The sequence below is a fragment of the Leuresthes tenuis genome, unplaced genomic scaffold (assembly GCF_036924035.1).
Source record: "Leuresthes tenuis unplaced genomic scaffold, fLeuTen1.0.hap1 SCAF_15, whole genome shotgun sequence".
NCBI classification, from domain to species: domain Eukaryota; kingdom Metazoa; phylum Chordata; class Actinopteri; order Atheriniformes; family Atherinopsidae; genus Leuresthes; species Leuresthes tenuis.
Window position 1 is genome coordinate 4,321,749 of NW_027325369.1, and position 12,313 is coordinate 4,334,061.

The following is a 12,313-nucleotide window of genomic DNA, read 5'->3' on the forward strand; positions in this document are numbered from 1 at the left end:
ACCCCACCAAACAGTGAAGGCCATTGGCTAAACGCCTGTCTGTTCCAGCGACGCAAGCGCAATGGCAAAGATGACGCAAAAATATTCCCCGATGGTAATTCTTGTTGAGGGTCTATGATTGGTTGGAAGTGTCGCCGTCCGTCCAATAAGAGAGACATTGCCGGGAAGTAGCATCGCTATTGGTTGACTTAAGCCCAGGTTGGCTAAATGGAAGCGCTATATTGGATAATTCAAGAGTCATTCAAGCGCAGTTGTCAAGTCTAGCCGACGTGAAAGCATCAACGTGGCTTCAGTATATATTGGGTATACAGTTCCTGTTCCTGGTCACGAGTTGGTCTCTTACTTTCGCATATACAAACAAAGGAGTATGACATGTCTCTATAATGGTATGGATATCAAGCCACTACCTTAAATGTATGAAGTACATCTTTTATACATTTAGATGTGTACCTGAGGTCAGAGTGTGTAAGTTTATTGTACTTGCAGCAAGTCTAAAGGACTAAAATTCGCTGTATTTCTGGCGCCTCCTTGTGGCCAAAGAGGAGTACATCAGGTTTTTACATTTGGTAGCATTTGGTAACTTATTTTAATTTTGTTTAATCATGGATTTGTAGATCAGTCATAGGGTAAGTGAAAAGTGAAAAGATGTTCACAATTCTCCAGAGCCTCAGTGGTGTCGTACATATACTCCAACACCCAATGTTAAGGACAGAATGACAAGAATAACTTGCACTAAATAATCAGAAATAAAACAAGGAGGCGTGTTATCATTTTTGGTCCTGTATTTATTGACAAAGAAAAAAAGTACCTTCACAGAAAAACAGCATTCACAGTCAACTGGTTAATATAATAACTTAAATGCTGGTGCAATCCATCTCAGTTTTGCGTCGTCTCTGGGCCACTGACACAGAGAGAACATGCCAATTCGGCCTCTTTCCTTTGATTTATGAGGCTATGATGAAATCCTGGCCGTCTTTACCCAACAGTGGCTTAAAAATGACAAACTAACCGCCTTGGCTTGTTTGTTTGAACTCCGAGCCGTAATGCTCCAAGGCTCTCACAGATGTGCATACAGAAACATACATTTCTGCAGTTATCCCAAAGTGTAAGGCTTCGTGAGCTGACACATTTCAAACAGATGCCGCACTATGCAGTTTTTAAGACTTGGAACATTTCCTCTGTCCACGGTGACGCTCTAATGCCATTTTAAAACTCTGATTTCTGCTAGTGCAAGAAAGGTGACAAGGTGTCACAGTGCTAGCCAGCTCCAAAATCTGAATCAAAAGGGATCTTTTTCTTAATTTAACCTTCAAGGCACACAAAATCTAGTAGATTATATTTGACATTACTTCCCTGGTAAATGCGACAACTGTCATACATCACAGCTATATACATATATATATGTTTTTTTGTAAATTAAAAAAAAATGGCACAAGACTTTCTGAGAGCAAACAGCTTGTGTTAGTAAATAACCGTCATGCAAGTGACATCCAGGCACAAAAAAAAGAACCGGGGGGGGGGGGGGGGGAGCATGCATTAAAGTACACACATTCAATGTGCTTGTCCCCCCTAATTTTTTTTCCCCATTTCACCACAACGAGTGAGGTTGTAGACTGTGAAACTCGGAGGTAACCACAAAGCCTGTCTTCTTCCATCACGGCTGAATGACAGAGCACAACATTTTTTTTTCCCTTAATCTTTCCAAACCACATCATCTCTGCTGTATCAGCAGGACAGCAGATACATTACAGCCCACCTCTGTGCTATACGTCTACGTGGGACAGGCCTTGTCATGCGTTTTCTTAACACAATAACCAATTAACAGACTCATACTTGCATATAAGTTTATATTTTAACCTTTCATTCTTTATGTCACAGCATCAGTTCATGGCATCGGTTAAAGTGAATCTAATGAACAAAAACTGATTCTTTCTTCCTGCTTTAAGGGATTTGGTTCATTTGGGTATTTTCTTTTCCATCAGCCTAGCAGATAATACTGTAACATCTGCATGTGAAGTTTTAAAGTTAAGTTTAAGAGTATGAGGACCAAAAATAGAATTTTAAGGCACACTTTATTTTCATTCAGCAGCTTTTCACCACCCGAGAATCACAGTTCTGCAGTCAAACCCGTCAATTACAGCAACGTTCCCAGTGACTTGAGTTTCCTCATCAGGCACTTTAAAACTCTGACAATCAGAAGCACCACCTGCTGGATGAGAAAAATCAAGTGGGCCTCGGTATCTTGCGACTTATTTTGTGATGATTCAAATCTTCCCTGCTTCAGTTGTGTTTGAGACCGAGAGTAGATTGTGAGTACGGCACTTGTGGGAGCAGTGAGGTTTTCCAGAGGAGGACGGACAGCAGGGATTGTGGCAGACTCATCAGTTGACTGGAGCATCCCGAACCTGCACACTTCCATCCTCCATCCCAAAGTACGCCCGTTCAGCCATGCTAACAAAAAGCCCCGTCTCCACCACACCTAAACGCAACATAACAGCGGTTAAATACCGCTAATCTAAAATGTTGGATTAAATCTGTTTTCTAGACAAAAGACTAGAATAAACTTTTGAAAGTTTATTAATGTTGGTAAGTGTATGAGTCTCCTGCCAATGTTTACCATTTCTGGGAGACTTGATGCGATCACACGTCAGCGCCAGGTTTAACATCACTATACAAGAGCAGACCAACGTCACATCCTCCAAAAACAAAAGGCTCACCTGGGATCATCTTGATTGCAGTGTTGACTTCCTTCCAGTTCTGAGCACGCTCAAACTTCCAATCCAGGATGAAGTTGCTGTTGTCAGTGACGACGGGACCCTGAGAGCCAAAATGCACAAACTGGTTCATTGGGAGTTAATCACAACACTGAATCAGCACATATTACCCAAGAACCAGCTGACAATCGATTAGTTTCCACAACCAGAGAGCCACGACACTGAGTCACTTTTCACGTTTCTTCTGATGCGTGCGAAGCTCCATCTGATGTACTTGGGATTTCTTTAGATGATCCCAGTGCAGGGAGACAGTTCACCCACACAGATGCAAAGTGATCTGACAGACCGAGTTTATAAACTTTTTTTTTTTTTAAAACAGTCAGGGTTTGTGGATGCTCTCTGCAGCAGGGAGCAGCTCTTCAAAAATGGTGCCACGGCGCTTCAATACCAGCTGGTGATAATAAAGCAACACTAGAGAAGTTTATAAACCTTTAAACTATGTGCTTCCAACTCATTTTCAAGTATGCTGACTTTTCTCTTCCATACTCCCGGGCCTGAAAACAGAGCCTTGAATTCACAGTCCTCGGTTTTTTATTGGTCTCTCCTGAATTAAACAAATTAAAGCTCATTTAAAAGAATTGAGTGGGAGGCCAGTCGTTACAGTTCTGCTCTGCAGACTTTTAATGAGGCAGTTACATTGTGTGTGTGTGTGTTTTGTGAAGCCCACACAGTCGGACATATCAATAGTGGAAGTTGTTACCTTGTATTAATTTCCCTCAAATTTGACAAAGTGAGTTGTGAGAGGAATGGATCTGCTTTGCTGCAGGCAAATGTGATGCTAACTTACTGAAGAATTCATGTAAAACACAGGCTCACTTAAAGGATTTCAGTTATCCTGATCTGTGCTGGGTGGGTGTCTGTTACTGCCACCAAGGAACAGCTATTACAAAAAAAAATTGCAACACTGAAACAGACCCTTAGAGATCCAGCACTCATTTATGAGGACACAAATTCAGCAAAACACCCCGCAGCGCCACAAAGCAAAGCTGTGAGGTGAAAACGACTGCGAAACTGCTCCTGTAACAAACATGTGCGGTGTCATGAGGACGGCAAAAGAAAAGCGTCAGATACAGACAATAGAGTCAAACACTCACTGCTTTGCTGACGGCCATCCTTAAGTTGGCCTCCCCTCCAAAGCGCTTGGCTATCATCCTGGAGATGGGGATGTACGCCATGGGGATAACTTCAATGGGAACTCCCTTCTTCCACTGTTGGCCCAGAGCCTTGGAGTCCTTTCTGGGAGATGAAAGGAGCAATCAGCTCTGATCACATCCACACTTCCCCCTTTTGGCACATCACTTAACTAACACACACCTGTAGTCGGCAATGACAACAAAATGCTTTGCACAGCCAGCTACGATCTTCTCTTGAGTCAGGCAGCCACTGAAAAACAAAAACGTGCTGAGCGAGAGAGAGAGAGAGAGAGACAGCTCCGCCTCAAATGGATCACCTGTGTTCAACTGTACTCACCCTCCACCTTTTATCAGCGTGAGCTCTGCATCCACCTCATCCGCGCCATCAATTGCCACATCCAGCTGAGCACAAGCACAATACAGCGCACAGACAAGTCAAATGACGTTTCCAACATCTACAAATTGCAGCAGTCAGCTTGTTGCAGCTGCACACGCTCAATTCTCACAATGCTCCGATTTAATCAGACAGGGTTCGAGCGGCAGCATATTGCAGCCCCGCCTCATCGCCACGGCTTTCAGATTCATCTGTAACCAGCTCGTCATACCTCTGGGTGCCTGTCCAGATCTGACAGCGTGAGGCCATGCTGCAGGATCAGCTGTCGAGCCTGTGGGAGGAAGAGGACAGAGACGAGGAAGCAAGGGAGGTGATACGGAGCACCAAGGGAAATCTGTCATTCCATTTTATAGGCTTACATTTTGATATTCAGACTACCCCTTATGACCTTTAAACACACCTACTCATTTAAAATGAATGAATAGATCTAAAACATGTTATTTTTTTGCTTAAGTTAAATTTTTGTAGTTTGTATTCTATCGACACACAAACAACATGTTATTTAGCAATAACTCAACCGGCCTGAAGCAACTTCCTCAGAAAAGTCTGTTCTTGCTCCACTAAAGGTGTCATGTTCACGTTTCCACAAAAGTTGGGGGAAATGGGTCTTAGGCAATAAACTGAAAAGCACAAAGCGCACACACTAACTGTGAAAACAAGAACAGTGCTGGTCTTCAAACCAACCTGGAAGGAGGTGGGCACACACACGATGTTGAGTTTTTCCTGGCGCACTCTCTCAGCTGCAACAATTGACACACACAAAGTTAAAAACAGGAGGATTGTGAGTAAAAGAGTATTCTGCTCCATAAATTCACGTGTTGTAATCACAGAAGAATGTGCACTACACTACAGTTTCTTAGCTGGAGCAACTGATTATCACCTGTACTCGAATCTGTGCAACCATCCATGAAGATATCAGAAAGAAACACACTGAAACTGAACTAAGACGCCACATGATGGGCGGTTAGCTTCTCTCTGCTTCCTGTGGTGATGTTTCTGTCCAAACACAGCACCGTGGTTAAGTCTTAAGTCGCCCATCACGTCTTTATATTTTGCTTTCAAGCAGCAAGACTTTTATTGTAATCATTAAAGTGAAATCTCTAAAATTTATAACAATAAAGGCGCAGAATTTGTATGATATCTTACTGAATTGGATAGATAAATTCCCCCTAATAGAAGCTGTTTATTTTCTTTTACACAAGGTTAATTACTTATTTATATCATTTATTTTTCTTCTTTTCATTGTGTCAAATTATTATTAATTTTATTAAATCTGCTCTTGCACTTTATGTTGAAGCATTTGATATGTTGCTTTAATAAACTTTTTTTTTTTTTAAATGATTAAAGTGGTCTTGAGCAATAGTTCTCCGGGCTTTCTGAGGGTCTTTTTTCTTTGGACATTGGAGGAAAGTGGAGTAGCACAAGGCATTTAACTTCTCAGACACTCAGCAACCCTGTGAGTTACATTAAACATTAAAGCTTAAATTGGTCTTACTCACCTAATCTGTCCACAGCGTATACAATAGTTGACCCGCTGCCCACTCCAACCACCTGGTTGTTCTGCAATAGACAGAAAAAAAACCTTTAGAAGACGATAGAACCCCTCTAATTCCGGACACTACGTTGGCTAATTCATTTCCGTTTGACCAGCAGTGAGAACTATGTTGGCACTTCGCACATGCTGCTGTATATTTAGTCCTTAATGCAGAGCAAAGTTAGCTCACTATCGGGGTGAAAGTAGAACGCCGAGTTAAGTCGGTTTAAAATCGTGGAAGTTAGATAACTAGTCCAGTAAATTTATGCCAGGCTTACAACTGCACCAATTAGCTAACTTTGCTAGCACTTAGCTTTGACTATATGTCGCTGTTTAAATGCTGACAAATTGCGCGTGACAAAGAACGCAGGCGGCAAACATAATTACATGTTAGCTAACAGTGACAATGGGTCGGGTCCACCGTACCTGGACGTGGTTGTCCACGGCGGCGCAAGCGGCCAGTTTCTTCGCCTCTTCTGCCATGTTTGCAACAGACTGGCTGAACAGATGCACGTGCTGCTGATTGCAGAGAGCGACCAGCCTCCAAGAGGATGGAGCTGAGAGAGATCCAGCTGCGACTTTACTGAAAGAAGCCCAGCTCTGGAGTCTCATGACCAGGACACCCCGATCCCTAAAACAACCAAACAGGCGCGGCACGGAGGATTCCACTCTGCTCCAGGAGGCCACGAGCGATGGGAGTGGGTTAAACGTAGGTTAAAGTTGCGTTAAGCGCGTCGTGGCCCAGTCTGGTATTGATCGTTTATTGTAACAGTTGACGAGTCCCGTCAGGTCTTGTAAGACTCTTGTAAGATCTGCGGTTATGTGCGCAGGTGCGGTGCAGCAGCGGCACCACGTGGACACAGGGCGCGTGGATGCTCACCTAAGGACTGTTTAGCAAATTTGAAGGGTTTATCCTCTTAGAAGCATGCATGCTAGGAGCTATCCATTTCCACTGCAGTCCTGGTATATGACGACATTTTTTGCGTTTAAAGTTGACTTTTAGCTCAAGAGAGGCGCAGGAGGACGGTGTCAAAACGATTCACAAAGAAATTAAATTTCCTGGACAGGACCATAGGCGCGATCCCAACCCTCTATTTAAATTCCTTTTATTGTGTGTTCAAATCTGGGTGAACTTTGGGATGAACCGGCAGCCAAGTATTTGGACAGTGACCCAACATGTGGAATCATACACAATACCAGAGAGATGTGCTGTGCTGGTGTGATTGTTCTCATTTTTCATCCCAAGTGCTGAATTTTTACATCTGATTGCTGTTGAGGAAAGAATACGATCCACAGATGCTCCACAGCATAGTGAAGAGGGCCATCTTTACAGGCTGAAAAAAAAAAGAAATGGATCTCTCAAGAGACAGGAGAAGATTTCTGGAGTGGCAAACTCAAACGATTTGGTAAATTCTTAAAACAAGAGAGAAGCACATCAAAAGGCCTGGAAGACTGGTCAGTCCAATGCTGTGCTCCTTTCCATGGAAGCTTTGGACAGTGAAGACAAGGACACAAACTTTTACATCATCACTACAACTTTTATTTGGCAAACAGCTTGAGATAGTTCCTCTTTTTCAGTGTACAGTACATATATATCTATATATCTATATATAGATGTATATATACACTATAGTAAACCAACACATTCTGTTTGATAACCATTTTTTCCCATTTTTTTTTTTACATATTACAGCTTACAAATATAGCTGATCTTTTTGACAAAAATGACAGATTCTGTTTCGACACCTAAATTAGTATGCTATATAAAAACCCACACGTCATACATTCATGATTAGAAAAAGGAGGTTATATGAAATCAGGAAAAGAAACAAACTGAACGAAACATCACAGTACGCAATTTCAAACAGGAAGGTGGGAGGAGGACGGGTAAGAGGTTTTCACAGAGTAGTATGTCTCTGACGCTAAATCCAATATCAAGTCCTCTGAGAGAAGTTCGCTGCTATTCCAAAATCATCAGTACAGTGAGGATATCAAGGAACAACAACAGTACTGTCACATAAGCAGAAGAAGAAGAAGAAGAAGAAGAATCATTAAGTCTCTGCTCTCAGTCCAAAGTTAGAAACTAATATCTTGCCGTGGATTATAACGGATGTTTGATAAAAACTAAACTTTGCATTGCAAACTGTACATATTACTTTATACCTCACAATCTCCTCTTTCACCAGTGCTGTCTTAAGGCTTAGTCCAAGGATTATGCAAATGCTTCCGAGCTTTCCCTTTTATGCCTCGCTATCTCAGCGTGAGACATCTGCTTAAATTGGACATCAATCTCACATCTGTAGGACAAAGTTGAAACGGAATCGCATGAGGGAGCTGCCATTTGAATACTGGGAAAGCAACAGAAAGCGTAATAAATCTGGGCGCCATTGATGCCTCTTTTACAGGCAAACATTTTTTGTTTTCACTCCTCGACGTGTAAAATAAGCGAATCTGCGGAGCGGTCTCTGTTCCGAGAGGACGGACTGAGAAGTCGCTGTCTGAAAAATACAGCTGACCTGTCATTGCTTCAGTGAAGAGCACCACTTTCAGCGGGGAACCCAAATCTCAACAGTGAAGTTCTGTTTTGTACACGGTATTGCTGAATATTAAGCACTGCATTCATTTTAATGAGAAGTTACTGTTTGACTTGCTACTTTTTTGTGTGTGTGTGTGTGTGTGTGTGTTTGTAGGATACATGTCTACTGGCATCACACTGTATCAAAAACCCAGATGAGACATGCTTTAAGCAAACCAGTGCTTTGAATTCTTTTTTTTATTTTTATTTTTATTTTTAACTATAGATTACAAGACAAATCTCGCCCATACTCCTGCGTTATTACATGATGACATTTGCAAGCACTGATCTAATCATAACATCTAAATAGAAAACAAGACCGAGTTGTTCTGAATATCATCTTTGAGCACTTGTTCGCTGAATCCGAATTTCTTTGATGCGTTAAGTTTCGTTTTGATCCATCCACCTTTAACCTGACTTGCGTGTCTCTCTACCGGCAGTGTGCCACAACTGTGTTTGACTACGACAGGGAGCTGGACGGGACTTTGATGTGTAAACACAAAGCGACGTGTAAGACAAACACCCCAAAGTACAAGAGAGTGGGAATGTGAAAGGAAAGCAAACACAGGATTACGCAACATCTCTGCAGTTTAAGGGTAAACACACAAATTTATAAAATAAACTGTGATAAATAAATATTCTATTTCAATTTGACCAATAATATTTATTTTTTTGTATATTGCCATATTCATAAGATAAAGATATCACTATATGTTTTTGGTTTGTGCTGTCTCTCTAAATAATTACATATATACCTGTGGAATGTGTTTTGTTCTCCTTTTCTTTTTTTTTTTTTTTTACTTTAATTCATCTGAAGACTTATTCCACCTCTAAAAATAAACTTTCTAAAAAGCTGGCGGAAGGCTAGATGAAGGACATATTAGCACTGTGTCTACGACACACTCGCACACACGTACACAGATATATTTTTCCTCTCTTTGTTGAACATTGACGTCGGTCGGAATGGTTTCGAAAACTAAAGATTGCAACACTGCACAGTGACAGATGTACAAAAGGTAAAAGGCTGACTTTACAGTGGCCAAAATGCAGTGCTTAAAACTGACCCACTCAAAGAGTATTTAGGTACTTATAAACACAGTGTAAGTATGTCAAACTTACCCATATAACTGTGTAAAAACACAATGTGAGTGCAAAGTGTCAGAAAATGATAAAGTTCATACTTACATTGTGCCATTACACCTCTCTTAGTACAATGCAATGTACACTGGCAGCATTCTTCTTTTTTTTCTGTTACTTAGAGCATCAGGGAGTGCTCGAAGTACTTGCCCACAGGTAAAAACACACACGTATACACTGCAGTAAGGATATTGTAAAGTGTCACCATAAAAGGTGACGGTGTGAGAAGAGAACATGGAGGTATACATGGCACTGAACAATCTGACGGGGTCAAACAGAGGTGAAACATGGAGTTCTGGACGGTCCTGGGTTTTTTTTTGCCCCCCCCCCGTAGAACTTTCCCACCAAGAGATGTTATCAGTCCACGTTTTGGAAAATATTTACCATCTCTCTTCCTCACACGACTTCCCACGTTTCCAGTGCTTCTTCACCTGTAAGAATGTACTTATCAGATACAAAAATCCAAACAGTCTGTTTTTCCTTTTTACTTCCATACAGTTTTGCATTGAAAAATATGTTGTTGTTTTTTTTTTCAATTTCAGACATCTTTTTCTTTTTTTTTTAGGATCCAGAGCTCGAGTCTTTCGTGTAGCTACATGTGTTGCGCGTCCATTATGTCCAAGTATTTGGCCTCAATGATACGAGGAAGCACGTTGTTCCTAAACACAGAGCAGAAAGAATTTATGTCAGGTTTTACCAGTTAAACAGAAAAGTGAGAAAAAGGCATAAGATAAAAGAAAAAAATTCAAACTCCAAGCTATCTACATGCCAGATCTCATCAGATTAGATGAATTTCTTCTTCGTAGTACCAGTTAACAAGGCAAACTGACAGGGCTCCATCGGCTGATGCATTCTAAAACATTATCTTTCAAATTGCTGATCTTAACTACACCAAAAGCTTTCTGAAGAAATAAATCCTTTAACTGTGTTCACTCAGTTTGTGTGGGAATGTGATGGGTTCATTGAAAGAAGCTGGTCTGGCAAGTTCTGCCTGCTGGGGGACCTTCGGTAACAGGCGACCATGGGGGTGAAAGGCAGACTGCATACTTTTCAGTAACATTAGCACAACTTCATTGAATACTCGTGCCGCACACTTTCTGCTAGAGGCGCACATACCGACGGCAACTCTGCAAAAATGTGAGTCGAAATAAGTCACTAATATGTTAATGTTGTGTTTAAGGCTTTTGGAACAACCCAAAGTTCACCCAAAATTCCATCAATGCAGCTGTAACTTCTTACTGACACACCAAATCTACAACAACGGCAGCGACCCCCCCTCTGTCAACGCTGTGATTCAATCACTGAATTGACGTATTTAATCAGCCTTGTGCACGGCTCTCTATTGGGCCAGCAGTACTGGAACTGAAAGAAGTGAGTGGGTACTGAACAAGCCAAACCTCGATGTAACTGGTCAATGATTGACTACAAAAAGCCACTTGCGTGTCAAGAGACGTGAACAAGAATCGAATCAACTCTCTCACACACACAAAGACACACAAAGACACACAAACAAAAGGATGTGCACTACATCCATCTGCTGTAAGTACGACAACCACTGAACAGATGATGTGTATATCAACGGAGCTGAAGCCAAATTAACCTTTATATTATATTTAGATTGTCTTATTTATTCCCCAGCAGAGTGGCGTTTAGAGTGATGTGTAGTTTCACATAACACAGAAATATGTCGCCCAACTTCACTGTAACTGAAACCATCGATTCGCAGATTCAGGAAACTGCGTTGGTGTCTGAATACACATACACTTTTCTGCACTACTGAATGTTTCTCTGGTTTAATGCGCTTGAGGAATTCATTTTCTGGGACAAAGTGACCACAGTCCTACCTGATTGGGATTAGTAGGATCATAACCAGAGGGAAGATCATTTTCATGTAGGGGATCGGATACATGCCAAATGTGCACAGCACCAGCAGCTGCATCATCTGCAAGAAGGTGAAGTAGTGGATCTTCCTCTGGGGCACTTTACGGATGTAGTGGGTGGGTGGGTAGGACGTCTGCAGGAGGTGAGAGGATCAAAGCAGATTAACATACAATCTCCCCTGTGGCTCTTCTTCCTCTCTGCCCTCAACTCTCCTGCAGTCTTAAAGAAATGACGAAAGGAAGTGGACGGCCCACACACCTCGAAGAGCTGCACAGTGAATTTCAGATCATAACTAACACTAACTTTCAGTAGCATAAGCCCTTCAAACAAAAGCGGATACATAAAAAATTACAAAACATCTGCAAAAAAACACACGGCTGTGATATTTGGTAACTACCTGCGGCCATTTTGGAAATGCAACCCATCTGCAGTGAATTAAAAAAGCATAGCAAATCACAAACACCTCAGGTCTGAAAATCTCTGATTTCAAGAAAATCTCAGAGGCCCACGTCAACAAATGAAATATTAAGTATAAACATCATAAACTGAATCAAATATCATTAATAACTAAGACTGTAAAGGTACATGAGATATCAAACAGATATTACCTTATGGCGCTCACATGTTGCCTTTCAATTAAGTTCTTAAGCTTTGGTATTTACACTTTGAAACACTGGATTCTTGGTATTACATCACTTCTGAGTAGACTTCTTTTTTTTTAAATATGCTTTGAAGTTTGAACAAAGATGTGAGGTGATCTGCATCAGGCTGTTCCTTCACAGTTGCTCAGTTTTTAAGAGAGAGAATTCTTAGTAAGACTTGATAACATGGAGCCCAGTCACAGTGTCTGCCTGTTGCCGTCACTTCACTGAAGGTCTCCAGGAT

At 41.5% G+C, this 12,313-nt stretch overlaps 2 protein-coding genes across 4 annotated transcripts in view; both read right to left on the bottom strand.

Moving 5' to 3' along the window:
- Positions 1 to 762: 762 nt before the first annotated feature.
- rpia (ribose 5-phosphate isomerase A (ribose 5-phosphate epimerase)) lies at positions 763 to 6,660 on the bottom strand. The gene is made up of 9 exons (XM_072365448.1): positions 6,262 to 6,660; positions 5,801 to 5,861; positions 4,986 to 5,041; positions 4,513 to 4,572; positions 4,245 to 4,309; positions 4,089 to 4,157; positions 3,869 to 4,010; positions 2,718 to 2,817; positions 763 to 2,479 (listed from the first exon to the last, which is right to left on the bottom strand). Exons 1-9 carry the CDS (start codon positions 6,445 to 6,447, stop codon positions 2,382 to 2,384), a joined length of 837 nt encoding a protein of 278 aa, XP_072221549.1. The 5' UTR covers positions 6,448 to 6,660; the 3' UTR covers positions 763 to 2,381.
- A 1,850-nt stretch (positions 6,661 to 8,510) lies between these two features.
- The window catches only part of slc4a11 (solute carrier family 4 member 11), a 78,331-nt gene continuing 74,528 nt past the window's right edge, over positions 8,511 to 12,313 (bottom strand). For all 3 annotated transcript variants that reach the window (XM_072365018.1, XM_072365017.1, XM_072365016.1), the window contains 2 exons: positions 11,392 to 11,561; positions 8,511 to 10,206 (listed from right to left, as the gene is read on the bottom strand). In XM_072365018.1, coding sequence (XP_072221119.1) covers positions 10,140 to 10,206; positions 11,392 to 11,561 — 237 coding nt within the window. In that variant the 3' untranslated portion in view covers positions 8,511 to 10,139. The remainder of the gene's footprint in view (positions 10,207 to 11,391; positions 11,562 to 12,313) is intronic.